The sequence below is a fragment of the Psammomys obesus genome, unplaced genomic scaffold (genome assembly GCF_907164565.1).
Source record: "Psammomys obesus unplaced genomic scaffold, mPsaObe1.curated_primary_1811, whole genome shotgun sequence".
Taxonomy (NCBI): Eukaryota; Metazoa; Chordata; class Mammalia; order Rodentia; family Muridae; genus Psammomys; species Psammomys obesus.
The window spans coordinates 7,555,114-7,582,764 of NW_026585698.1; the positions used below are offsets into that span (position 1 = coordinate 7,555,114).

The 27,651-nt window shown below is 44.8% G+C and overlaps 1 protein-coding gene across 2 annotated transcripts in view; it reads right to left on the reverse strand.

Annotated features, from left to right (window-relative positions):
* Positions 1–340: 340 nt before the first annotated feature.
* Positions 341–27,651, reverse strand: part of Arid5b (AT-rich interaction domain 5B) — a 175,541-nt gene continuing 148,230 nt past the window's right edge. For both annotated transcript variants that reach the window (XM_055598918.1, XM_055598919.1), the window contains 3 exons: positions 26,110–26,207; positions 9,946–10,144; positions 341–6,315 (listed from right to left, as the gene is read on the reverse strand). In XM_055598918.1, coding sequence (XP_055454893.1) covers positions 4,150–6,315; positions 9,946–10,144; positions 26,110–26,207 — 2,463 coding nt within the window. In that variant the 3' untranslated portion in view covers positions 341–4,149. The remainder of the gene's footprint in view (positions 6,316–9,945; positions 10,145–26,109; positions 26,208–27,651) is intronic.

The window sequence follows — 27,651 nt, forward strand, 5'->3', positions numbered from 1 at the left end:
GCCCAGCGATAGATGCAAGACATATTTGTAAGCTAAATCAACAAACAGTGGCTTTATGTGACCTGCCAATAAAGGAAATGCAGACTTTTAGGGCCCTGAGTTCAAATCTCGACTCTGCCACTTGTAAATCAGATACTCTTGGCCAAGCGAAGACCTTTCTAAACTGTAATTTTCTCATTAGGAAATCAGCCCTAACCCTATGAACATGAAGCTTCTAGTAGGTTCCCCCAAAGTCGCACCCATTATCATCATTACCATCTCTGATTTAGAGAGCAGAGAATGGAGGTCTTCTGCCGAGGCTACAAAGCTCCCCAGGAATAAGTGACAGACAGCCCCGAAGGAAACAGATAGTAACCTTTTTTATTAAATATTACAGTGGATCAAAAAGTACAAAATATCTCTTGCCTGCTATGTGATTGGGAAACTATTGGCACGGAATACAGTATCAAAAAGCAGTAATAAGTACAATTTGGAAAACATACAAAATTGAGTGTTTATAGTTGGCTCAGCATTCTTCTGGTAGTGTTTAAACTAACGCCAAGGCTACTCAATAACCTCTCCATTGGGAAATTATATAACATCACTGGGCCAGGCTGCTATATACAGATTATCACCGTACAGGGCATAGAGGTTACATAGCTGAAGTCACTCAAAGTGTACAATATTTACAACACAGGGAAGTTTAAAAAAGTATAAACAGCCAAGAGATTATGCTGCTATTTTTTTTTTCAGAGTTTTTTTTTCCGCCACGGGGAGACAAGCAAAATATCAAATACATCAATAGCCGACAGTGGAGTGGAGGTGCTCAGAGCCGCTACTCCAGTGGTGTGGGGTTCACCGGGGTGAAATCGTTCCCGCTACTCTCTCAGCTCGGGACAATGAGTAAGACTCGACCACATGGGACTTGGCTGACCACCACCAAATGTGACTTAGCGGGACAACACGTGAAGAGAAATAAATGGTTCTCTTTGAAGGCACACTACATAAAATATATTTGTGGGACCACCTTGAAATTTCCATCAGATACACCAACACAGTGAAATACAGTACTTGGAGGATTCATGCACCAGGTCTCGAAGCTGGGAATTCCACACTGACACAAACCCTTCTACCTATGCCCCGATGAATGAGTGAAACTGAGCGCTTCTAGCTAGGAAACAAACCAGTCAGTCCTGTGGCAAATAATACAAGCAATTGAACTGATTACTAGGAAAAATACTTTGAAAACTAAAGCTTGGTTGGGCTGTCGTTGTATTTTTATTTTTACTTTATATTTCATTTTTAAGTTGAATTTCCAAAAGTGAGACCAGAGGTTGCATGGAGAGTACATATTTTTTTAATATTATTTAGAATCTCCAAATCCCCAAGAACTCAGGGGCTTGGTGCATTTTGAATTGCAACATTTCTCGGAAGCCACACTTGGTAAATGGATTTATGACTCCGGTGCCAATTGGATTCCACAGTTTCCTTTATAGAACTAGCAATAACAATGGTTTGATTGCACAAAGAAAAGGCTTGTGCAATGCCATTCAGTAATAAGGCCCCTTGAACTCAAACAATGCAAACAAAGCCCAATTTAAGACTCTTTAAAATGTCCTTCTCAGCCAATGAAAAATTCAATCGTCTTTTTGAAAGATTTCCAAGATCTCCATTTGGAGTTTTAAAACAAATAACACACTTCTGTTGGGAACGTAGCCCCGCCCCCACATCTTTGCAACTGTCCTGATGTTTTACGGAGGGTCTGAGCTTCCTTCAACAGAAACGAAGAGATCTGAAGAGATGATAAAACAATAGCTGGACTATGTTGACATTGTTTGAGAATGGTGTGATCGAATTCCTACACGATGAACATATCTCAAATCACCGCACTGAGGAAAACAATCTCCCCAGCTCTCAGATGGGTGAGCTCGTGGTGGGGGAAGGGACCATGGAAGGATCCAGCCCATGCCTCCTACAGAACCCCTGGTTCCTTTTCTCCTCTGCTGCTTCTGTGACCACGCAGTCTAGTGCAACTTTCTTGTACTGTGTCCTGGCCAGTAGAAGACCCCCACACACACCCTTTCTTGTGCAACAGCAGAATAATCTGCTCGTACACATTTATGACCTAAGTTATACTACTCTATCTATGGTCCTATTAAATATATAATATTATATATATATATATTATTCCACAGGAAGGTAAATAATTAATTGAAGCGAATGGAACTCTTTAACACTGGGTCGCTACATTCTTTTGTTTCCACCTTTGGATAGCATGGACTATTTGGCTTCATATCATGAGGACATTTTCAAGACAGATGACTGGCATGCATGGCTTTACGTAAGAGCCGTAGGTTCACGGTCAGTGGTTTTGATTATTTTTGCAGTTTAGTTACCTATTCAGAGATGTTGAAAACTGTCATCAAGTTTCATAGACTTAAATATAACAGAGGTTTAAAAAAAAAGACTTGGTTACTATGGTCCTAGAGCCTACTGGTAGTGTTAGGACAGAGGAGGGCAGAGGGCTAGGGGCTTCAAAGCAGCTGTTGGCAGGGTTGGGTGGAGATGGGAATGAGAATTCCACTCTAAGGATCCACTTGCTATACTTAGCAGCTCTTGGGAGCAAATAAAATCAGCTGTCAAGGATGACAGTCAAAAAGCGCCCACAAGTGGACAGTATGGCTTCGTGGTGAAAAACTTGATTCAAACCACCACCTTACATCAAACTCCTGCCCCAGACACCCAAGGAGGATGGCTCTCCTTTGAAACAGGTAATCCAGTTCCTCCTCAAAGATGGAACCTGGGCGAATCTTGCTAGGAAGCCTCATCACTCCCTGGGCCAAGGCCTGGCTGAGATGGCTAGTGGTTAGCCCCCACACTTCACTCCCTCTGCTGGACAGTCGCATGCCATCGTTCCCAAGTCCCCTTTCTCCAGACTACTGAGAAGGTGCAGCTCCAGCACCAGCGTGAGTCACCCCTGGCTCTTGTCCTAAGTTTTGAAATTCTTAAATATCTCCACAGCCCACAAGTGTGTCCTCTAGACTGTTACTCAGTGGCTTTTGGCCAACAAGGTTTTTGTTTTATGACTTCTCTGGTATGTAGGACGGGTTCACAGCCTAGATAAGGTGAGTACAATGTTTAATATTTTCACATAATCCAACACTTCAAAGCAAAGCATTTGGCCGGGGAAGCAGTGTCTAAGGTCTCTCAACCATGCCACTTGAGGGACAGAATCCTCAAGGCACAGACCCGCAAAGGCACAGGCTTTACACTAGCAAGTGTTCTCCACGGGTCCTTTTTAGTCTGTTCCACTGGAATCAGTTGCTTCAATTTGTAAACAATAACTTGACCACCCAAAGCTGCTCAAAAGAAGATGTGGGGGGAAGGGGGGTAGATGAAAACACACATTAAAAACTAGGAGAGTCAGATAGCCTTGCAAACGAAACAGAACAGAGCAAAAACAGGACAAAACAAAATAAAAAACTAAAACAGAAGACCTGCAAACAATAGAAGGGATACTGTTTAATTAAAAAACAAACAAACAAACAAACAGATAAACAAACCAAAAATACCCCAGGGCAGGAACAAGAAGGAACCCCGAGAAAACAGAACTATCCGTGTATAAATTAGGTGAGCAAACAGTGATACGGGTAGCTTTAAGAAGAGAATATATACAGTTTAACAGTGTTTACTTCTCCGGATTGTTTAATAGTGTCAGAATGAAAGGTCTCTTCAGGTTTTACTATACATTGCATTGATTGAACTTGCTGAGCTTTATGAAAGAGAGGGGCGTCCCCTGGCGATTCCTTGCCAGTCTTTCTTGCCCTTTCTTTTGAAAAGCCTGCCTCCCGACCCCTGTATGCTCAATGCTTCCTTACCATCCGAACTCAGATGGGGTCCTCTGAGTTCTCCTAGGATAGACACAGATGCCTTCATAAGACCAACATGAAAAGGAAATGATCGGGAGGCCCTGAGTCATCTGTGTTGGTAGGGAGGTCACAACTGGCCAGCCAGGCTAGAGTTGTCCTGGACAATGTTCACCTGGCCTTTAGGCCTCTATGGCTGGGACGAACCAGATTAGAAGGAATACTGACTTCCAACTCTGCAAGCCAGCCCTCCAGGGTTGGGGCCTGGACCACATCATTTGAAGATGCTGGGCACAGGCGAGGCTTACAGTTTTGTGCTGGGGTGTACGGAGGACAGCTGAGAAGACGGGAAGGCAGCCTGAGGGTTGATAGCAGCTAAAGGGTAGATGCTATTGTGCAACAGGTCCCCATAGGAGCTTCCTACGGGGGTGGCTGTGGCCAGGTGTCTGTAGAGCTGCTGAGAATTGGTCGGCGATGTAAAAATTCCTCTTTGCATCACGAGCGAGTGGAAAGCCAGGGGCTGCATAAGAGGAGAAAGCACCGTCTGGTTCTTCAAGTACTGCAGAGAATGGGAGTACCCGGCCGGGAGCCTGGAGTTGAGACCCGAGTTACACAGGCTACCAGAATACAAACCTGGGAAGACGGGGGAGGAGAGCGGAAGCTTGTGACCTTCCGACGCAGTCCCAGAATGCCCACTGTAGGCTCCTTTGCTGCCCTCGCTCTCCTGTTCCGAGGTCTTTTCTTTCCCAGAAGCCTCCTTCTCTGGGTCCAAGGGAGACACAGCCCTGGCCTTTTTCCCAGCGATCACAAGATCTAAATCCTCCAGGCTGCGCTTTATGGGACGCGCAGCCCCAATGTTCTGAGGGCTCATCTTCCGGTGCAGGATGGGATGGACCGTGCCTTCCATTTTTCTGAAGTTCTCCAGTCTCACATGGTGAGGCTTTCCTGACCTTGCAAGCGACTCGGGGTACTTTTTAGGGGCCGACATGGTCATGGGCGATACTCGGCAGGCTTTGGGGTGACAGTCTCGACCCTGGCTGCTGATGACCTGGAACTGGGAAGTGCCTTTGATCTCCTGGGACCCTGAGGCTGAGTGGGCCAGGCCCAGGACTTTGCTGGTTAGTTTGTGCGGGTTCTTGGGAAGGCTCAGGTCTGTTGGTTGATCATCTGTAGAGGCTTCTGCCGAAGCCAACTTCTTATCTTGCAGATGGAGAGATGCGAGATAATTGACATGGATCTTCTCTGGGTGTTTGTGAGAAAGAAAAGCGCTATTTTCGGATTCCGGGTAGCCGTCCCTCGAGGCATACTTGGACGACTGTTCGTTGTGAAGATGGTGTTCAGTGTGACGGTAGAGGTTATGGAGGTGCGGGGATGAGTAGAAGTCTGCTAGGAAGCTGGGCACGTGGGCGTGGGAGGCTGCTCTTTTCTCCAATAGTTTATCCTTGCTCTCCTGGGCCTCTTGTTTGAGGATATAGGAGTCTGCCAGCGAGCTGAGCTGGTGCTTGGAGAAGCCGCAGCGATGAGCATCAGAGCGGCTCAGTTTGTCATGCTTAAAGATGTCATTGATGCTCTTCCTGTCCTCGGAGGCCTTGCTTTTGAAGCTCTGGACGTGTTGGATGACGGAGGGCCGGCTGACGGCTATGTGATCAGAGCTTTGGCTGTGGTGGGCCTGGGTCAGACCTGAGCAGAGATCGTCCCTGGCGATCAGTTTCTTCTTGCTGATCAAGGGGGGAGGGGAGCCATAGGGATAGCTGCTGGAGAGGCTGGCCCCGCTCACCTGAGACAGAAGCTTTTTCTTGGCCAGCGGGGACATGATCCCGGGGTTGCCCCGGGAGTAAAGCAGGGGCGTGTAATTAAGTCCGTGATTCTCATTCATGGGCCCAGTCAAGTCTTTGTCTTTGAACATGTCAAATGATTGGACCACAAGGACCTTCGGGGTCTGCTTGAGGGCCGTGTGGATATCGTCACTCCCCAGCTGGTCCACCTTCACAGTGCAGTTGGCAATGTAATTCGCCATGGCGGGAAGTTTATCTTCCTCTGCCTCGTTTTGGCTTGCCAGTGGTGGCTGGGCGGCGGGGAAGCTGGAGAAGGGTGCTTCTGGGAGGTCACTTTCAGGGCTCTCTGTGAAGCAGCAGGGTTTGGCTTCTTGCTTTGAGTCCATCTGGGCACTGGGAGAGGCAAGGGGCTGTTTGGCGGCCCCCGGGGTTGGAGCTGAATCTGTTTCAGGAGGCAGGGGAGGGCTTGGGAGCAGAGGGGCAAGGCCCTTGTCTCCCGGCTCCTCGGCCTCCTTCTCGCTATTGGAACCTTGGTCCGTTTCGTTGCTCTTTTCTGGGTCTGCTCTGGACACTGGGGCCCTGGGTGCAAGATCCTTGTGCCCTTCTGGTTTCCTCTTTACTTCTGGGGCAGGAAGAGGCTCCGGGACACTCTTCTGGCTCAACGTCTCTTCTTCCTTCCCTTGCTCTGAGGAAACCTGGAGGAACATTGTAGGAGACAGTTAGACGGGAACCATGTATGTCGCCGACACACTTCGTTGGGAAATAAAAGTATCCCTCACAGCAGTTTTCCTCGAAACCAGGCTTGTCAATCAACTCCCCAAGTTTCCTGAAAGGCTTTATTGCTCCCCAATCATGGCTCTAAACAAAGCAATCTAAATTACAGAAACATTTGGGGAAATAAGCATGTTCGCTTCAGCCCCTTCTGAGACACCGATCAAAACAGCAGAGTGACGTAGTGACACACCCGCATCACTCCATTACGATGTACAGCTTAATTCTAAGGTTGTCTTCCCGTCAAATCAGTCAATTACCCAAATAGGTCTTAAATTACACGTTGCGTTTTATGACACTTCTCAGAAAGATTAAAAAAAAAAAAAAATTGAACCAACCCCATATGTCAATAACAAACAACAAACTTAACTCCTGGCCTTTCCTTGAGAACGGTCCCTTCCTGACGAGTTCAGTGGGATCTACCGGAAACCAGCTACACCTACCCATTAGTCATTTCTTACAGCGCCACGATGAGTAGGTCTTGTATGGGGAGGGAATGTGTGAACCCAGCGATAGAGAACATTCTAAGGTCTTCTACGGCACACCACACCCATTGTTAGCAAAGCCAAAAATGAAATGAATGTAATTAAGGTGGACAGTGTCCGTCCCCCCTCCCCGCCCCCGTCCCAATACAGCTTTACTATTTGTTGAAACAAATTGTTGCCAACGGGATGGGTGCTTCCTGTTTGCGGTAGTTAGGGCACAACTGAATCCATTTACTGTGCAGTCACATCAGCTTTGACTTTTCCCCCTGTGATACAGCAGATGGACCGGCCTTTGCCCAGACAATCAGGCACGCCTCAGTGGGACAGTCACGAACATCTGAACTGATTTGCTCCTCACTCCCTTGGCCCAGTCACATCACTGGAACATTTTCTCCTCTGAAGAAGTCACCAACTGCATCTATCTTTGAAGATGAGCCGGTCCTTCCTCTGGCATAATGACTGTCTTTGTAAGTACAGATATCATTGCCCATTCTATGCTAATAATCATCATTTGTCTCTTGAGCTTATACATTAACTTAAAAGATGAGAGACTGCAAAAGGCAAATTGTGCTCAGTTCTTCCACATTTCTGTGACCTTGGCCTTCAGCTACATTGTAATCTTGCATGTCTGTCTATAAACCCCAGTTGGGGAGGGATTTGAAAGACAGGTCAACATTTGTTTCTTTTTTTCCCCCGAAGATGGTGCGTTCTGAACTTCCTGGATCTGTTCAATGACAGTGTCTCGCTCTGTACTTTGTAACCCTTGCAGATGGTGGATTCAGCAGGACTCCTCCCCTCTTCACACTGATCTTAGTGTGTCAGATTGAAAACATCAAAAGCTACAACACAGCATTATGAAACCCCTAAACCTGGTTCACAGGTATGCTGAATTCAGACCACGGGTCTGTGGAATCGTTAGGCCTGGTTCTTACTGCATGGATCATCTCAATGAGGTTGAGATATCAGGACTTAATATGACAGATTTGGGGGCTCAGGATGCCCAGAGCTCACTTCAGAAGAGGGAAACATTGGCACTGGGATGGTTTCCTTGTGGAGAACAGGGAACCCCACAGCTTTCAGAGGTCTGCTGGAACCCTTGCAGCAAGGCTGCTCGCTGTCCTGTTGGAGTGGTCACCTCCTGAACTAATGGGCTCCACGGGTGGACTAAGGATCCTTCCCACGCTTCAGGAACTCACAGTTTCGAACTTTGCCCACCCAGACGAAGCCATTGAAAGGTCAGCTGCTGGCCCCATGATCCGCCAGGCACCCGCTGGTGCTTTGGCTCTGTTGTGCATCTGGTGTCTAACAGAACTGACCAATCCAAAGTCCTGTGATAAATCACCAAGCCAGCAGAATCAAGGAGGAATGGAATGCAAGCCTTAACTTGGAATTTCCTTGCTTTAGGCCATTTCTGTTACAAACTTGCAAATATTTAGAAGTCTGCAACATCTTGTATTTTCTTCCTTTTAAGAGTTACTAGAGCTTAAAATTGTGAAACTTTTTAAAGTTAGGCCTGACTCAGGCTGGGACACGAGGATTGAGAGTTCAAGTCCTGCCCGGGCTAAAGAATGAGTTCAAGGCCAGGTTTAGCAACTTATGGAGACCCCCATCTCTGAACAAGAAGTGAACAGCTGTGCAAGCCTGTAGTTAGGTGATAGAGCACTTCACTGGTATACGTAAAACCCGAGGTTTGAGGTTCACTCTCCAGTAAGGCAAGATGTCAGTGTCATCATTTTAGGAAGGGCTCATCTGGGAGTTGGGGTGTGTGTGCGCGTGTGCGTGCGTGTCAGGGAGAGAGAAACTGTTTAGAACTGTTATTTAATGAAGCTTTCTCTTACATGTTCATTGTAAGCCTGGTTTTTTAGAGACCGTTGGATATCAGTACCCAAATTCCCTTGAGGTTGAATCCTAGAACATGCTGTCTTCGAATGTAACTGCTGTTTTTTTGTTTTGTTTTGTTTTTAAATGGGCAGCAGGATTTTTTATTATTCATGTTGAAACAGAGCCCATATCGGCCTCCTTGGTTGGCTGGATACTACCAGTCACACTTTCTGATGAAAATCTGGGGTTGAGGCTTCATTTAAAAGGTCCAGAAACTACCTAGTTACCTTGTTTTGTTTTTGTTTTAGTTTTTTGGTCTTTTTGTTATTTTATCTTTTTCCCCCCCAGAGCTGAGGACCGAACCCAGGGCCTTGCAGTTTACCACTGAGCTAAATCTCCAACCCCCAGAAACTACCTAGTAATATGAGAGATAATAATGGTTTCCGCGGAATTGCTTCGAAATTTCCCCATAACCAATATATACCAAAGATCCTGCTAAATTGGTCTCAACTAAGAGTATTGAAGGAGACGTGAACATCCCGGAAAGTCTGGAGAACAACCTGAGGAAACACTCAGAGACTTTATTAGCTCTTCTTCCTCGGTACCTGCTCCCTCCTCCCTTCCCCTTCCCCCAAGTCACACTGAGTCCTTAAATAAACCTACATTTCCTCAGGGGAGTCCAGAGTTTCAGGAGGTTTCGGTTTGGTTTCTTTGGTTTCCAACTCTAAGCTTTTGCTGACAATTTCTTTCAGGGTATTCTCATCTTTCTAGATTCTAGTCACAGCCTATATCAGTCTAAACCACGCACTACATCCTTGCGTTTAAGCTCCCAGGGGAAGTAAAACTTATTTAAAGATTCATTTTACTTACTTACTGACCGACTTAATGTGTGTGTGAGAGAGAGAGCACGTGTGTGCATGCCGTGTGTGTGCGGGTGCCCCTGAAGCCAGAAGAGGGCATTGTAGTCTATGGAACTGGAGTTACAGGCAGTTACGATCCGCCCATCAACGTGGGTGCTGAGACCTGAATTTAGGCTCTCTGGAAGAGGAACAAATGCTCCTCGGTGCTGAGCCATCTCTCCAGTCCATAAGTGATTTTTAAGAATTTGTGTGTGTGTACGTGTGTGTGTCACGGCTTAGAGTCCGTGACTTCTTCCGACAGCCATGAGGTATTCAGGGACCCAGCTGCCGATTCTGGGGTCTGGAAGCCCTGGAGGCAGAGTACGTTTCCCAGGACACAGTGACTCACCTCAGATGTATCTTGGGCCTTTGGGGTATTCTCTTTTTCTTTCTTGTTCTTGGGCACTTCCTGTTTGATGCGTTTGGTTCCGGATACTTTCGTTTTATTCTCATTCTCCTGTGAATTGTTTTCCTGTTTCCGAGGTTTGATTGGTGGCAAAGGCTTATCTTCTTCTCCTTTGATAAACCTTTCATATGGCAGGATTAACCTAAAAGGAAAGCAGAAGAGATGATGCATCAGTTGGCTAATTCCAATGACATCATCACCATGGAGCCTGTTTTCTCTCGCCACAGTAGGTCCACCCTCAATCTATAAATATTTGTTCTAAGACTCTTCGTGGATGCCGAAACTGTCATTAGTACCAAGCTCACTCTCTGTACCTTCCCTATACTTAAATACCTGATAAAGTTTAATTTATAGATTAAGTAGAATAAGGGATTAGTAGCTGCCACTAGTAAACATAGAACAATTATAACCACGTACTCTAGTAAATTTGCATAAATGCAACTGTCTCCAACAAGTGAAGATAAATATGGTTTTCCAACTATGGCTGACCATGGGTAGCTGGAACCAGGCCAAGCAAAGCCGTGCATAAACAACTTGCTGAGTGGCTCCACCACCGTGACACGTTATGTACCCCAGAGACTCCCTCGACGTAATCTATTTGTTAGTAAAAGTTGGTTATCTGGTCACCTAAATGCTTTTCTCTTACACCAATGGACGTAGTCAAGGTTGACACTGTCACAACCATCGTGACACTGTGACATCAGGAGTACGACAGCTGCTGTTCATTTACTGGTCTGTCAAATGTTCAAGTGCCCATCCTGTGCCAGGCACTGCTCCAGATACTGAAATACAGCCATGAGCAAAACACTCAGAGCCTCTAAGCTCATCCAACCTCCATTCTACGATAGGCGAGGTACATGATATAAATTGTTTCATATAATCTATACCACATCTTATTGTCATTGTCATCATTATCACCATCACCATCATCATCATCATCATCATCTGCCCAGGACTAAATAATGAGCCTAAGGGTCAAAGCATCTGTTAGACCTGGGGCTTGAATGTGCCTGCATTTCTGGCCAGGGTTTTCATTATTATTCACCTCAAAATATAGACTTGACATGACACATTGGAAAGAAATTGCTTTCAAGGAATCCAACCCCTAGGTTCAATGAATATACATCCCTGAAAAATACAATATATAATACTGGCTTTGACACCTCCCCACCTCCACACATTGAAGACCAGTACTTGAGATCAAAGGTCAAGAGAAGGGATGCTTGCTTTGGCCAAGACAGATGTTGGATCCCCTAGCCCTGAAGGCTGGTAATCCTATTGGCAGAAGGTCTGTTTTTTCAGGGGTGCCAAGTTAGAAAGGGCCCCAGCAAGGAGGACGCCAACTAACCGCCAAAGCAACAAGAATCAGAGGGCTGAAAAACTCTGAACATTTTAATTACATAACTTTTTAAAACAAAGTGCATAAAATTGCTCTAAAAAGAGAAGCATCAAACAGCTCTGTTTTTAATCTGTTCCCTTTGCGACACAGCTCTTGATCTGAACAGGGGAAGGAGCTGATGTAATTAAAAGGCATGGATTGCATTACAATCCGAGTTTTGACTTCAGTGATTAAAGTTTTTCTAATGCATTTGGTATGATTAATGACTCACTGTGGGATTAATACAAGACTCGGCCTTAAAAATATGAACCTTAATACAGCAAACATAATTTGTTTTAAATACGACAAGTTGACTCAATGAAGAAAATGTACTTGGCTTCGAAGCAACAACAATCTGTTCAAATATTGGGAACCCTTTATTTTTTATTTTTTGGAACCCTTTATTTTTAAACTAAGACATTCAGGCAAAAAAAAAAAAAAAAAAGAATCCTGGTTTGGAATATTTGTTGAGTATCTTAAAATTGGTGTCTGATTATGCAATTTGTCTATTAGCTACTTAAATAGCCACCACTGTTCTGGGTTTTTCAGTAAAGACACGGGGGATATCTGAGACACTGAGACCCCACTCTTTAACAACCAAAACAAGTAAATTGTGGAAAAGTCAAATGCTGATTTAAGGTATTTTTAGGACTCAAATCTGTTTACCGAGCATGCTCAGGCAAGGTATGTGCAAGGAGGCATGGATAATACTTTTGAGGCCTCTGTCTGGCAGTGGGCCAGCCTCGAAGATCACCACAACCCATGGGGGATAGTTATCTTCGGATCCCATTACAACCTGAGTTTAAACACGGTACAGCTGCTAAAACTGGAAACTGCTCTCTTAACGCAGACTTACTAAAATAATATATGGTTGCCAAATACCTGCTTCCCACCATAATATTACAGTGTGTTTGTATAATGAAAAGCATAACTACACAGAAGAGAGGGAAAATGCAGTCTTGTTCATACTTGAATTTATTCTGTCTCCTCTCTAAAGTCTCCGGCCCCACTCCTCACCCTAGCCCCCTAATTCCTCTCTTTTCTGAGTTGTTCTGCCAGGGCCTTGATCCCCTTTTTTCAATATTGGAAGGTAAGGAATTTTTCAACCAGGAGCAAAACGCATTGAATATTTTACACTGGAAAAATATTTTAAATTGATTTTAATGAAAACACATTTTATTGTCGGGACAGATAGGTTTGTTGTGCTTTTGTTTTGTTGCCATGGGAACCAAGGAGCTCAGAAGCCCTGGTATTCCAATGGTTGCCATTTGTGGCACCTCCCTTCCCCCAGCTCCCTTGTCTAATGGAGATGTGACATCATGAGGGACCCTCTTTCTTGAGAATGACAGGACTGAGTGTGAGTATGAGAGCAAAGGAAAGCAGAGAGCAGGGCGGGGAGACACCTAGGGAACCCTGCAAGACCCCCAGTCTGGGTTCTGACAGTCTCGTGAAACCCAGCTCTCTAGTGTACACCAAAGAACTTGATTTTATTTTACAGTTTTGCAAGTTCATGAGACTGGGCAATATTTTCATTCTCTCTCTTTCTCTCTCTGTGTGTGTGTGTTTGTGTGTGTGTGTGCTCATCATCTTTTCTCATTTTGACTCAACTTAGCAGCTGGCAAGCCTCCAGGAGTACGAAATGTATTTTCATTCTGCTGGTCAAAGGCCTGAAGCCAGAGGCAGGAAATCAGGAATTAAATGTTTCTTGTATCTGGGAAGAGGCATGACTAAGGGTAAAACTGAATCCAAACATAAGCTCTGCTTGTTCAAGGCTTCCAAGAGGTGTGTGTGTGTAGGTCAACTGAATGTTTTTTTTTCCACTTTTAAATCATTGAAAGATAATTATAGTCTCTCAGAAGGAGAAAAAAAAATAAAAAAGCTCCTAAAATAAAACAAGAAAGGCAGCAGTTAAACAGAAAGCAGTAGAAATATGAGCTCTGAAAGACAGAGCACGTTCCCACACAGTACACAAATAAGCCCTGTTTGGAACAGTGACTTCCGTTTGTTGTGATTTGAGTGTTTTTGTAAGTTTTTCTGTCACGGTGCAGCGCAATTACCCCACAGGATGTGATCTTATCATCTGATTATTAGAAGCTTTTGTTCTGCCGCACCAGAGGACAAAAGCCATGATAGGTTTCCGAACGTTTGAATGTTCAATACACACACATGTTATCATTAAGAACTGGTTAGCTGCTATGAGACCAACATTGCCCAATACAGGAAGCTCTGTAGGTTTGTCTCCTCTAAAAGGATGTAGTGTGTAATTGCAACATGCCTGTGCCTCTCGGAGGCTTGTTTCTCAAATATTTGTAGGAGACTGAAGATTTAATCAGCTTCGAAACTATACAGATGAAAAGCAAACATGTATGCCCCCACTCCCTGGGAAAAATGTATCCATTACACAGAAGAAATATTTTCATTGTGCTGCAACTCAAAGAATGTAGGCTGAGTCTTGGGCGGGTAGAAAGAATATGTGGGAAGGAGAAGAAATTCATTAGTAAATCCGCACAGAACACCCTCTTCCCCCCCCCATCTCCCGCCCCTGTCTGCATGTAGGTTAGAGATTGAAAGCTGTGGAGATAAATGGGTCTTTCTTCTTGTCCAGATTTCATATTTCAGATTAGCAAAATGTTTATTTACAATGCCATTAACGGATGTGAAATAGGTAAGCCACCGTGTATTAAGAAAAAAAAAAAAATAATAGCTTTTCCTAGGCATAAGATTTGGAGCAGCGTGAGATTTTATTTTTCCCCGGGAATAATACAAGAATAACATTTTTCCACCTCAAAGCAGAAACAGTAGGGGAGCCCTTTTGCTATCACAGAGATCCTTATTAAATTCAGTCACTGTGAAAAGACAGACCCCCCCCCCATGCTCCTTGTTCTTCTTCCTTTAAAAGAAAAAAAAAATAAGGAAGACTTAAACATCAACCCAAGTTAAAATTAACAAATCAATGGCATGATACCCTCGATTTATTAATGTCTGAGCCAGTAAATTATCATCATACAAGAAACTGGTGATAGGAAAACACTGGCTTCGCTAAATCTCGAGTTGAATAATGGCGCTCAGCACACTAGGTTTTTAGATGTGCCTCGTCTGATATTATAAAATATTCAATACATTTCTCTACAGCGGAAGTCAGGGGTCAGCAAATCTATTACTGTAATGTAAGGGATCTGGCAACTCGCCAACTCCCTCTCTTATTTTTTTAAACACTGGGGTAGATAATTTTATATTTACAAAGTCTGCAATCTTTCGGGGCTTTGCCTCTCTCAAGGAATAAAAACAGCAGCGGGCTGACCTTAGAGACTCGTATTTGCTCGCCTTGTCCTTGACACCGCTCACAAAAGAAGACAAGACCCTCCTCTTTATTAAGTCCCACGCCCCTTCCCTGTCAGGAGAGTGAAATCAATGCCTGCTGTGTCCCGTCCTAATGAGTGGCCACCACTAATGTCTCCCGAATTGATGTGTATTTGTGTGGAAGGACTGAACTTTTGGGCCAAAACATTTAGTAAATGGTGCTTGGGAGGAAAAAATGAGAACCCATCTATTTATAGAGAGCTCTGAAAAGGATATTATAATAACATCCGGAACGGATTCAGTTCAGAGAATTAGAGGAGGGGGTGGGGAACCTTTTGGGTGGGTTTGAATCTCCACCCTACCCCAGCTAGTTCACAGGCATGCTCATAGCGTGAAACCAGTTTTAAAAACTTCAACTCTGAATATTTGCTATTAATTTTGGAGCAGAACAGGTTAGGGGCAGAGATAATAAAGCGGGTGTGTACGAGAGGTTTAAAACGCTACTGTTAGTCTTGTGTTTGCAGGGTTTCTTTGTGGCCGTAGAAAAGAAACGTGCTTGTTCCACTGGGGATTTGGACCTGATCTGACCCCAAATGGACTCATTACATCTCTGAGTTGATTCCAGGCTTGATATATTCTAAGCCTTGGCCAGACATTTCCTTTCTGAGCCAGGAATTGAAAATATAACTTCACTGTGAAGTGTGGGAAGCAGTCTTTCATCAAATATGGACCAGCAAGAATTGCCTTTTCCCTTTGTGAAGACGGAGTGTGAACAAATGAGCACCATACTCGCTGCCCACCTCTCCAGGTACGAGGCCGCACCCGTGAAAACGGCAGAACAATACTTAGGCATCAGAGAATCAGACCAGAAACCACATATACACATGTGCTCAGTGAACCTGGGGAGAAAAGGGATCGCCTCTACAAGCGGGACAGCACGCTTGGAGACATCCACAATGGTGCCATCTTGCTCTTGTTATTTGCTAAGCCAGGCTCTACTTGAGAATGATCAGGTCCTGGGCAAGATTTTCATATTACGGTGTTGATTTTGGTAAGAAAGAGAAAAAGTTAATGTGTGCAGGAGGTGGGGGCATGACACAGCAGAAGCCATTGACCTGGGGGTGAAGGGCAAGCACTGAGTATCAAATAGTGGAGTGAGGTACCGTGTTGGTGTGGAGGATGTGAAGTTCGGGTCCCTGGTTGAACTCAACTGAGTAGAGAAATGAACGACAAGAGAACGCAACACGGAGTCTGTGAGGGAGTTCGCCTAAGAGCTCCTAAGAGCAGGCAGTACTGTGCCGGCTAAACAGGAAGTACATACAAATGGGAACACTTGTGGTTCATGCTAAGGCATCATAGAAGATACAGAGGCCGTCATTTTCCTGGACAAAACACTGGCATTTGTCAGAAAGGGTCTTTTTTTTTTTTTTTTTCTTGGAAAAGACCAGAATGAGAGGGCTTGCTGGGACCCTACACGACTCTTTGGTCTCTCCTGGGAACGAGGAGAGAGCTTTGTTCTTAGGCATACTATTATTTCTGACACCCTTACCGCAGTTCAGAGTGGCTGTGAGCCTCGGCAAGCAGAAGGTTAAACATGTCCTTTGGAGACCTCAGCGAGAAGATGGCTTGGCTCCCGCCAAGGTAAGCCACTGAGGAAGAGATAGCTGAAGATGGTGGGTGCTCTAACATGGAGTCCTAAGGACTTGGGCCAGGTAGATGAGTTATGCTGTGCATGTGTAGTGCTGTATGCGGGACCCACTTCTCCAGTCCACCCCAGGTAACAGCTGTGTCACTGTGTGGTACCCACTGCAGGCTAGGCGATCCTTACATAGCCATTAGGTATTAAGCCCCTGTGCATACAAGAAGTTTGCAGGTCTTCTTTTCAACCCTAACAAAGAGATCTACCCACATGTATATTAGTTTACCTTCATTTTATGGGTGGCAAAAAAAAAAAAAAAAAAATGGGGATTAGAACTGAATCAAGGTGTCATGGGCAATCTGCATCCCAGGATAACTAAGGATGTGTTCCAACACATTTGTAGCAGATGATGATGTCCTGTTGTACTGCCCTTGGGTTGGACAACCCTCAGCTAGACAGTGGCTCACAGCTATTGAGTCCTGGAATTTGAATTCAACATGGATCTGCTGGGCAGGGCTTCCTGTCTTGGCATCTGGGTGGCTATCTTCCTAGACTGAGAAATATCTCCTTAGTAATTGATTGTACCTGCCCAAGTTAAGAGAGTTCTAGGCGTCCACGAGATTTTCTAAGAAATCAGGGAGAGCTGTCTCTTCTTCTCAGAGGCAACAGGCCTGTGGAATCCACATGGCCATTCAACAACGGATCAACCCGTCACATAAGAAGCAACCCTATAGCGTGATAGAAGGGCACATCCCTTCTCTTACATATGCCAAAATGGGCATGCCAGGGGGCTTCAGGATTTGCTATAAATGGCAAGGGAACTCAAGAATGGCTTCTTCGTGAAATCTTGCCTCCATGACTTAATGTTCCCAGGGACATCATTTCCCAGGGTCTCTCTAACAGAGCTTGTCTTAGCTCAGCTTTGTGATGCTTGCTCATTCCGTCTGAAGATTTCCATGTCTAGACTGATGTAATTTCCATGCCTGTCAAATGTGGACCACACTGCAGAAAGCTAGAATGGGCTTTAAGAGGCTGGGCTGGATGTCCCAGAGATGACACTACACGCTCACGACAGAAAATGGACCGTAAAGAGCACCCAACCTTCCACAGCCCCAGATAGCAAAAAAGATGTTAGTAATTATTCTTCCCAAGGGGAGAACAGCGAGCAACTCCGACAGGTGTGGCACAGATCCGTTTCAAGGGCAGGATAACATCATTTCAAGAATAATCTCTAAACATCACCGCTGCTGTCACCATCATCTGCATCCCACAAATGATGGCAGAGTCCACATGGAAGAGTCCACTGAGGGCCATCATACTAAGTCCTGGGCATGCTAGAAGCCACCACCCGTGCCAGGGCTTTTGAAAGGCTCACCAGTCTCTCACAGGGTCCATGACTTTGGACAAACTTTGTAACAACTTGTACAAAAACACAATGTTCCAAAGAGATTTTTCTCAGTGGCCAAGCTAAAGATGTATCTTAATGGTAAACAATCACATTCTTTTGTCATCTGAGCCGTTTCTTCCCCCCTCCAGCTTTCTCTTTTGGAAACATGCTTGCTGCATTTTCAATAGTTCCTTTGTGAAGGCATGTGCCTGCTACTCTCAAAACTGAAAAGATGTTTGTGCAGTGGCATGCTTGAGAATACGGTTACTTAATCTTAATGACGAAGCCCCGAGGAGAAAAAATACTAAGAAGCCTCTTGTTGTTTATCAGAAAGGGGCTAAGGCACAGGACCTGCTCTCAAATGTGAAGTCATGCTTGATGGAAACCATCAATAAAGTTCGGGTGGACCCGGAAGCACTGCTGCTAAGTCCAAACAGGGAGGTGGGCAAAAGAGACAATGAAAGACGCGGACAAGGAAAAAGCACCGCTTGGCAAGCTTTCGGCGGGGAGGGGCCGGAAAAAGAACTAGCCCTGGCTTCCAGCACAGCAGACAGACAGGCTTGAGGAGTGTTTGCCTGAGGCTTTTTCTACTCTCAAAAGCATAAACTCTAACTCTTCTATTAATTACAGCTCGAACCCGGATGCAAATTTAAGAATTTTTAAATAGTTTTTTTTATGACGTTGCTTATGCTTATATAAAAATATAAATATACATGGTATATATTTTTATGTAAAAATATATAAAAAGATCTGGTTAGAATCTTGTTTTAGTTTTTTCAGTCTTTTTTCCCCCCCAAAGTTTCTTGAAATATCCAGGCATTGGGAAGTTACCAGAACACTTCAGGCATGCTGAGCAAGCTAAAGTGTGAGCCTGTTGGGATGAAATTACCTGACTGGCTTGTATGGAGAAACTCTTTCCAGATGATAAAAGGTCACTCCAGCGAGAGAGGTGGACACTGACCAGATTCTGGTCCATCCAGAGAGCAAGCCTTGGGGGAATACAGTCAGGCCAAAAGCAGCTATGCTAACGCAGCAGCAGCAAGTTGCATTTGGCTCTTTGGGCCACTGGATGCCGATAAGGGCCAGCTGGACCTCTCATATTGAGGGGACAAGGACAGCTTGCTTGGCGGCAGTGTTGCAGAAAGAGGAAAAATAAATGGTCCACCAAATGGATTCCTAGGACCAAGATGGTGGCTGGGAGGCAAACGCAAGTCCGCTGACTGGCAGCTCCACTCTGGGTGAGGAATGGAGTAATCTACCTGTTGAATCAAATCTCTGGACCGTGAGAGGACAAACTATCATTACACGCCTCTGAGTCACATGGTTGGGAAACCAGGCCTTTAGAAACCCAAACCTCATTCTCTGTTCCTTTACAGGAATTTTCTAAAACGGGACCGCCTCTTTATAAAATTTAAATTCATTTCACCGTGTTCGCGACGCAGAGCTGGGAGTTTCTGGACGTTTGGAGGGAGGTGACCTCGCCACGGTCCTTGCCCTGATAGCAGTTGACATTTTGGTTCTACATTTGACGAAGGACTCAAGTTCTAGCCCTGCCTCTTGGAGATCCAGTTCAAACTCCAGATCTCCCAGGGAGATGTCTCCTGTGGGTGTTAAGTCTCTCTGCTGCTTCTTTGTACTCTCTGTTACACATCTGGTTTCTCATGTCTTATCTAAGTATCTTCCCCAGCCAGTGAGTCAGACCTCTTGGTAAGTTAGATAAACTGGGAGTTTCTGCAGCTTCCATGGACAAGCAGTGGTGACTGGAGGCTGCTCTCCGGGGAAGGATCAGAGGCTGGGCCTGGTTTTCAGGAAACCTGTGCTTCCTCAGCAACCTCTGCCACCATCGCACCAATATGTCAAAACCACCTGAGTCTGTGACCCCGGGGGGAAACACACTTATCCAAAGACCCCGGGAAAGGGCTGCTCTTCTCATTATCCAACCTGTTTCCCTTCTGCTACTTTGGTAAAAATCCACCCAAAATGAATTACTAGGAAAACAGAAGTTCAAAAGAGGCACACAATGCAAGTCCTGATTTATTATTATCACGTTGAGCAAACACAAAATTATTCTGCTTCCATCCAAAGTGACTTCACAGGGCTTACCTTTAAGCTGTCCTGGTGAACTAAGCTTTTTTATGGGCTGGTAACAAATAACTCACAGATGGGTCACACACTAAAGCAATGGTGTGAGAGGCTGGGCTTAGGAACCTCATGTATATAAAATTCTGGGGTCATATATATAAAATTTCTCAGCTGTGTATTTATTAGCTTGAAGGGTGTCAAGAATACATGAACTCTTGCCTCAGATCTGAACAGAACGAGAACTCACCTTGACTTTCTTGACTTTCTTTCCCTTGGCTTTTTGCCCAGTTATGATTAGCTGAGGTTTTTGTTTTGTTTTGTTTGAACGTGAAAGATTTCAGAGTCTGATTTTGAGCACAGTACTTATCTTACTAAGAGCACAAAGCCTTCCCCATCATGCCCATCACCTTCTGAAAAGCAAGGCAGACCCTCTGGCTGTCTATCACTCAGTTTCTGCACCCTGCATCTGGCTTGGGTGTAGCTCACCCTCAGCCGATCTCATAGAGTGACGGTCATGACCAAGGAGCTCTTCCAGGAAAAGCAGGTTAGAATGTGAAATCGGGCATTATGCATGCAAGAAGATGAAGTGTAATTGCTCATTTCCCTCGCAAACAAATACATTTGCTTGTGATTTTGATTTTCTAAGTCCTCAGAAAAAAACACATCACAAAGCATGTTAGCCTTGATGCTCCTTTTTTAAAATCCCTAATAACAACTTCATGTGTTCCACACAAACAGACCATGTAATTTATTCGAGAAAATTAAAACCAGTAATCTAGTATTTATATAAAGATTCCCCTCCCTTCTTGTGCTTCAAAAAACATTTAAAGGAAAAAGAAAATTTGCATATGGAAACAAAGCCTTTAAAACGAGTTACTATTACAGAAAAATCAAGCTATGGAAAGTCCACGGAAGGAGCCATTTTTGTTTTTGTTTCCTAGCTGACAAAAAAAAAAAAAGAAAGAAATTCAGGGCATCTTCAGGGTTGGACAAGAAGGAAAATGTGGTATTTAGAAGTGCCCTTTGCCCAGGAGAACATAGACATTTCCTTTGGCGTCATCATCTACAGTAACTTAATCTATAAATCTCAGCAAGAAATGTTGAAAGCAGCCACATTTCATAAGCTTTGCTGAGTTTCAGACATCGACACAGCAACAGCCTCACGATGGGAAAACACGAAGGCTTTTTATATTGGTAATCATCTGTAACATGAGCAATTAAGTGCAGTACTAATGGACCATGGCCAGGAGCCTGGTACTCATATTAAAAACTGACAGAGATGAATAGGTTTAGAAGCAAAACCAGGCTGACAAAGACATTTTTATGAAGTGCTTGGACCTATTTGATTTAAACCAATCAGAGACAAGTTTGGACGGGTAGGGCCCTCAGCGACAGCGAGGCATTCACAGCCATTGTACAGTCTCTGCTATGTTTTAAATAAAAAACACCCATTGATTCATTTCCACAGCCCGCACTTTTATTATTGCACTCATTAATAAACCCAAAGTGCCCAACTAATAATATGCAAGTAACATTTAATGAGGAACTGGTGCCTTTTTTTTTTTTTTCTCGTAGTAAAACAAAAACATTTACTGGAATCATGAACCACACTGCATAAAAAAGACATCAGTAGATAATGTGATGTACTTCATTTGTTCCTCTATCATTTTTCTGGGAAAGCAAAGTGGGGGGATGAAGTGGGGAAATACAACTCTCTGTATTAGAAGGAAAAGAATTATAAGCCACAGGGAAGCAGCTGGGGAGATGGCTCCCATGAGAGGCATGGGGATCTGAGTTCGAAACCCAGCACCCTCAAAAAAACCTAGCAGCAGCGGAGTTCTACTGACCTCAACACTGTGAGTCAGAGACACTCGGATCCTTGCAGCTGGCTAGTGAGTAGCTCAGTCAGATGGGTGGAAAAGACCTGTCTCAAATAATAAGGCAGGGGCCAGAGTGATGGTTCAGCAGGCAAAGCCACAGTTTACTATTAACCCAGCTGACCTGAGTTTGGTCCCAAAAGTTGTCCTCTGACCTCCACACAAACTTGCATGTGCATGTATGCATGCACACACACACACACACACACACACACACACACACACACACACACGCAAGAAGGGGGAGGAAGTGGCAGCAGCAGAGAAGGTTATCAATAGTTCTGATGCAGCTCTGCAAGGCTTTTAGGAATTCACCCCAAAGTTCTGAACTCTCTCATCTTCCCGAGAGTTCTTGAAAATGGTGGCTCTTCTCTCAAACAGCCAGCCATTTTCACTGTGGCCCCACAACCTGGGACTGACAAGAATGAACGAACCTGGTGGTATGGCTTTAGCAAGAGGCTGGCCTCTTCTTTGGTCAGAGCCTAAAACCCTCAACCCATCATGCCTCCTGTCCTCTGGGGGAACCAGAGAAAGAGCAGACACTCAACTCTGTCCAAGCCTCTTTTCCATACTATGGCCCACAGGATCACTGGTGGTTTCTTAAAGGGCACTGTCCTAGTTTACTTTCTATTGCTGTGACAAAAACATGGCCAAAAGCAACTTGGGGAGGAAAGGGTTTATTTGCCTTGAACATTCCAATCGTAGTTCATCATCAGGGAAGCGGTGGCAGGAACTCAAGGCAGGAACTCAGAAGCGGAAACTAAAGCAGAGGCAGGGAGAAATGTGGCTTCCTGGCTTGTTCTGTCCAGCTTGCTCCTTTACCTTTTTTATATCACTCGGGCCCTCCTTCCTGGGGTGGGCAGCCCCTATGGCCTGGGCCCTCCATATCAGTTAGTAATAAAGAAAATGCTTCACAGATCTGCCCAAAGGCAATCTACTGAAGGCGATTCCTCAAAAGAGGTCCACCCCTGTCCTTGCTAACTTATGTCAACTTGCCTCAAACCAACCAGTGCAATCATGATTAGTTTAAAAGAGAGTGGTATTAATATATGCATAGTCTGCATTAAAACAACAATGACAACCATGATTTTCAAATATTGGTAGCTAAAGATTTTCAACTACTAATTGTTCATAGCATTTTTTTTTAATAACTGATCAGAAGGCCACAGCAGTTTAGAGAGCAAAAACCAATTGTTGAAGACAGGCCAAAGGCTTGCAATCAGTGCAGAACTCCCCTGGCCTTCGGGCTCTGCACACTCTGACACAGATCAGACCTTTCTGTGTGGTAGGGCTCCCATATGCCACTGGACTATTGACTTTCAACTCCAACTCTCCCATTCAGTGCTACGCTAGCTGGCACTGTGATACAGAAGCATAAACGGCATGTCCCTTCTGTCAACTGTCTTCCAGCTGGGGTACTGCAAATAGAGGACCCTGGGAAACAGGGTAAAGAGGAAAAGACCTCTTCTCGCCTTCCTAGATGTTCCTGTCAGTGTCACCCTGAGAACTACAGCAGAGCCATTGACTCTAGAGGCTGGTTTCCTCCCACAGTCCCAGAAGCCCATGGGCCTGGTCAATCTTGACCAGCTCCTGAGAGCTCCGCCCTGGGGTCAAACTTCAGTGCTGCTCTTGGAGTGGTTCTCTCTAACTCCAACCCTTCCAGGCACTCTCCTGAAACATGAGGGTGGAGCCAGCGTTTCTCTCTGGTCCCACCCCAGGGAGCCTGCAGGGATCATCTCTGGTCTTCCTTAGTTTTTCATACCAACACCTAAAGCCATCTCCTACTGCTGAAGCCACGACCCACTGCTGACACGGTCCCCTACAGTGAATTCTCTGCGCTGAAAACTTTTCAGTCTACTCACTGTGCCCTAACTCAAACGCTGACCAAAAAAGTTCTAGAACTGGAAGAATGTATTACGCCTCTCGAAAAATGTCACCCACGGGGAGACCAAAACAGAAGGTCTAGTCTGACCCTACAGATTCAGAATAAAAAAGAAAATTGAAAAAAAACCTTTCCTAATATGTTGTAGTTGCTAGGGCTTTCCGAAATGACAGCTTACATCATTTGGGAATCTTCTACTTTTAGAAAAGGAAACTCATTAAATGAAGTACATCAGAAGTATCTGGGCATTTCATTAAAGACCGAGTTACTGACAAAACCTCCTGAGTAACACACATCCAGGGGCTGGAGACACAGCTCGCATTTGAGAGCACCAGCTGCTCTTCCAGAGGACCTGAGTTTAATTCCCAGGACCCACATGGTAACTTTTAACTGTCCATAACTCCAGTTCTAGGGGATCAAATACCATCTTCCAGCCTCTGAAAACTCTTCCACACATGTATGAGGCAAAATATCCATGAATATTATTAAAGAACAATGAAACACACACACATACACACACACACACACACACACACACACACACACACACACACACACACACACACACACACATTCAGTCCTTCTCTCCATCCCCATTCCTATCTACTTTTGAGCATGTGATGCTTTGTAGGATTCATTTAATTATTGTGCTCACTTTTCAAGAAGGTGAGCTAGCTGCAGCTATATGACTGACTCCTTTTGCCAATTTTATTCATCGTCGGGTCCTTTTAAGATGAATGGTCCAGGTGCCGAGAACTTTTGAAGAGGAGAAAGTGTATTTTTATGTTTCTAATGGCATGATTTGATTAGAGGCTCCTAAGCCCACGATAAGTAGGTTACAGTAGCCTTCAGCACTGTGGGCAGAGCCCTCACCGGGGGAGACATTGTGCTGGGGATCAGCTGCCCAGGACAGTGGGTAGCAAGAATGTGTGGGCTTTGATGTTAAGAACCGAGAGAAATCACAGTCACGTTTATATATTTTAAAAAGTGCTGCCAAGGGCAGTAATTTGAACACCTATTATTGATACTTAAGAATCTTTCTAGATTACCACAGGGCCAGGGCAGTCTCTTGGGGATACAGCATGGGAAATGTTCATGAGGTACTAAGTTTAACTCAGTTTACTTCAAATATTCTGAAACAAGCACTCTAACTTTTCTTAACTGGCCACGGAGTTAAACATGAGATGCAGAGAAACACACCCTTGAACTTCAATGGCGCACACGTCAAGCTGAATTGTGAAGGATGCTATGTATGACCCACAGTGCGTGCCATGGATGTGGGTTAAAGTTGGATTGGTATTAGACTATAAGAAAAGCAACCAGTAAATTGGCTATTAGCACTTTAACTTTCTTACCAGCATGTTAACTGCCGGGTTCTGCTAACTAGGTGTGTCTTGACTTCAGTGTATTCATGAGCACTATTAAAACACAAGCTTGCTTGCACGCGCGCGCACACACACGCACACACACACACACGCACACACAATCGCTCTCTCTCCCCTCTCTTCTCTCCTTAATGTTTGAATTCTCTAGCTCTGGATTTGAAGCCACGGTACTTGACTAGCCAGTCACTCTTTTTCTCACTTGTGTCCTTTTGTCGGGGTGTTTTACCACAGCGACAAGAAAGGAAACTAAGAGCAACAGAGGAACAGTTCTTGAGTTGACCTCTGCCTTTCACACCAGCTCTGCACACGTGTGCTCATTTCTTCACACACACAGATACATGCACACATATTACTTAACCCCTCCCCACTTCTACAGGCCAGTACTAGCTGTAAGGAAGCTGGTACAACCCAACCATTAAAGGTCGACTTGAGAGAGCACGGAGTAAGTATCACTCATGAATTTACTGCCATCCCTCAGCAGTGTAGGCATGTGGTCCTGAGTGCAAAGCGGGGATGGGGTCGGGAGCACGCACGGGAAGGGATGAGGGTGGGACTGGACAGGATGAGACATGATTCTTTTCCACAGGGCCTTTCCCAGGGTTATATCATCAATACTTTTCTGAGCTAGACATCTATTATTAGAAAACCAAGCCAAGCAGAATTTGGTCTGAGTGTTCCTTTACTGAAAGAAAGCATGTCTATAAAGTGAAAAAATTATAACGAGGTATGGGGTAAAAAAATAAAAATAAAAAAACAACCCCCACACAGACGTTATCTGGGGCAGTGCTGTTGTGGTGAGAAGCGCCTGGTTTCCAGTGCTCAGTCACACATTAACGTCAATGATAACATTTCCCATCTTTGTTTTCCAGGAGCCAAAAGATCTCCTGGTAAATGAGCCTCCTGAGAATGTCCCTAGCGAGCCACGCTGGTTGGGGGAAGGGCACTGCCAGACAGGTGGCCACAAGACAAAACCTAAGTAAAGGCACGTCTAATTTTAGTCTGGGTAACCAGAGAACATGCTATGTAAAGGAGAATGCTGGGGGAGGGGGAGAGAGAAGGGGTATTTTCTGTCTTCCCAAAGGTCCTTTGGATTTCCTCTATCCGACTTTATCCAGAATCGTCTTCTAGTTAGCGCGGTTGGACCCCAGCAAGGATTCTGCAGGAAACGGCCTCTTACCTTTCGTAGTGTCTGCGGGTACAGGTGGCGGCGCTGGTGCTGCCGGGGTTACCGCCTAACTCGTCATAAATATGTTTCCACTGACGGCGGGCTGTTATCTGGAAAGACGGCAACAAGAGATTCAATCTAGCATCGTGAGAGGGCCGCAGCACTAGGCTCATCTCTATGCAACATTCAGAGGGGAGCAAACTGTCCTGGACACCCAGAGACAGAGGCTTCAGTGAGCTTAAGGGGGCGATAACAGCTTTAACACAGGCTCGCTCACTGAACGATAAGATGGCTCCCCACCTTTGGTGCTGTTTGTCCCCCTTGGCTAACTTCATCTGAGGCTCCCTAGCTGTTCATACAGCTGTTTGCCCCCAGCGTTCCAAACACACACCCTGTTCCTTTCATGTTATGTGATACAATATAAGACAAAGTCCCATTTCAAGTCCACCAGCTTGTATGGATCACGGTTGACACTGGCTGCCTGGAGCCGGTGGAGGTGGGTGGCCAGCCACACTTCTGAAAAAAATATGTCCTTTTTCCTCAAGCGTGTTTATGCACCTTCTCATCCTTTGAAACATGTGCTTCCTACTTTAAAATTGATAAACTGACCCTATAGATTAAGTGATCAAACCAGTACAAGCATTTACAGTCAGCTGAGCTTTCTCTCATCACTAAAATAAAGCCTGGCTCTGAAGGCCTGTCTACCAAATCTGCTTGCTTTTATTCACACTGAGCAGGAAAATGGAGAATGAATCGAATTCCGAAGGTGAGATATTCACTGTGTCTGTTATTGAGTTGGGTGAGTAAAATAAGACAGAAAGATAGAAAGCAACAGCCTGCCCCACAAAGCCATGTCTCCTCTTATTTTTATTTCTAAATTATACTTTCGCCCATAGATTAAAGTTCTGCAGAATAACAGATGCCAAGACCTGGCCATTGCTTATTTGAGGAGAACGGAGGCTGCACAGCTCACCCACCACACCCGGCACGTCTAGTATTCCTTTGGAAGGAGAGGAGGACAGGACAAGTTCTGACGCTTGTGAGGCATTTCTAAACAGTTTAGGGAGGATGTTCTTACTGTATTTGTGGAGGACGGGTGTTGGGAAGGTGCCAGTGGTATTTAAAACAATCAGGGTAGATGGCTTCACTTTAAAAACACCACAGCGTTCGTTGTCAGTGGACTTTATAGGGCATACAAGCATCAGTGGAGGGAGACCTGGGTGTGCTAGCAGTTTTGATCTAAGGGAGAGGAGACGGTGGCAAAATGGCACCTTTCCCATTTTGAATAAAAGAGATCCTCTTTTTCCTTAAACCCCCTTATAGGCCCAAGTAAGGCCTCCAGACAATGTGGACTCTTACGCTGTTCAATTTCTCATGGATAATCTTAGTAAGCTGGTTTCAATATACAAAGCCACCTGTTACACATGCCAGCAGTGACAATGATGCAAAATCCTTACGTGTGTAGCCTGGTTAAGACTCAAGCTTCTCTTATGACATTTCAAACACGTTTTATATATATATATATATATATATATATATATATATATATATATA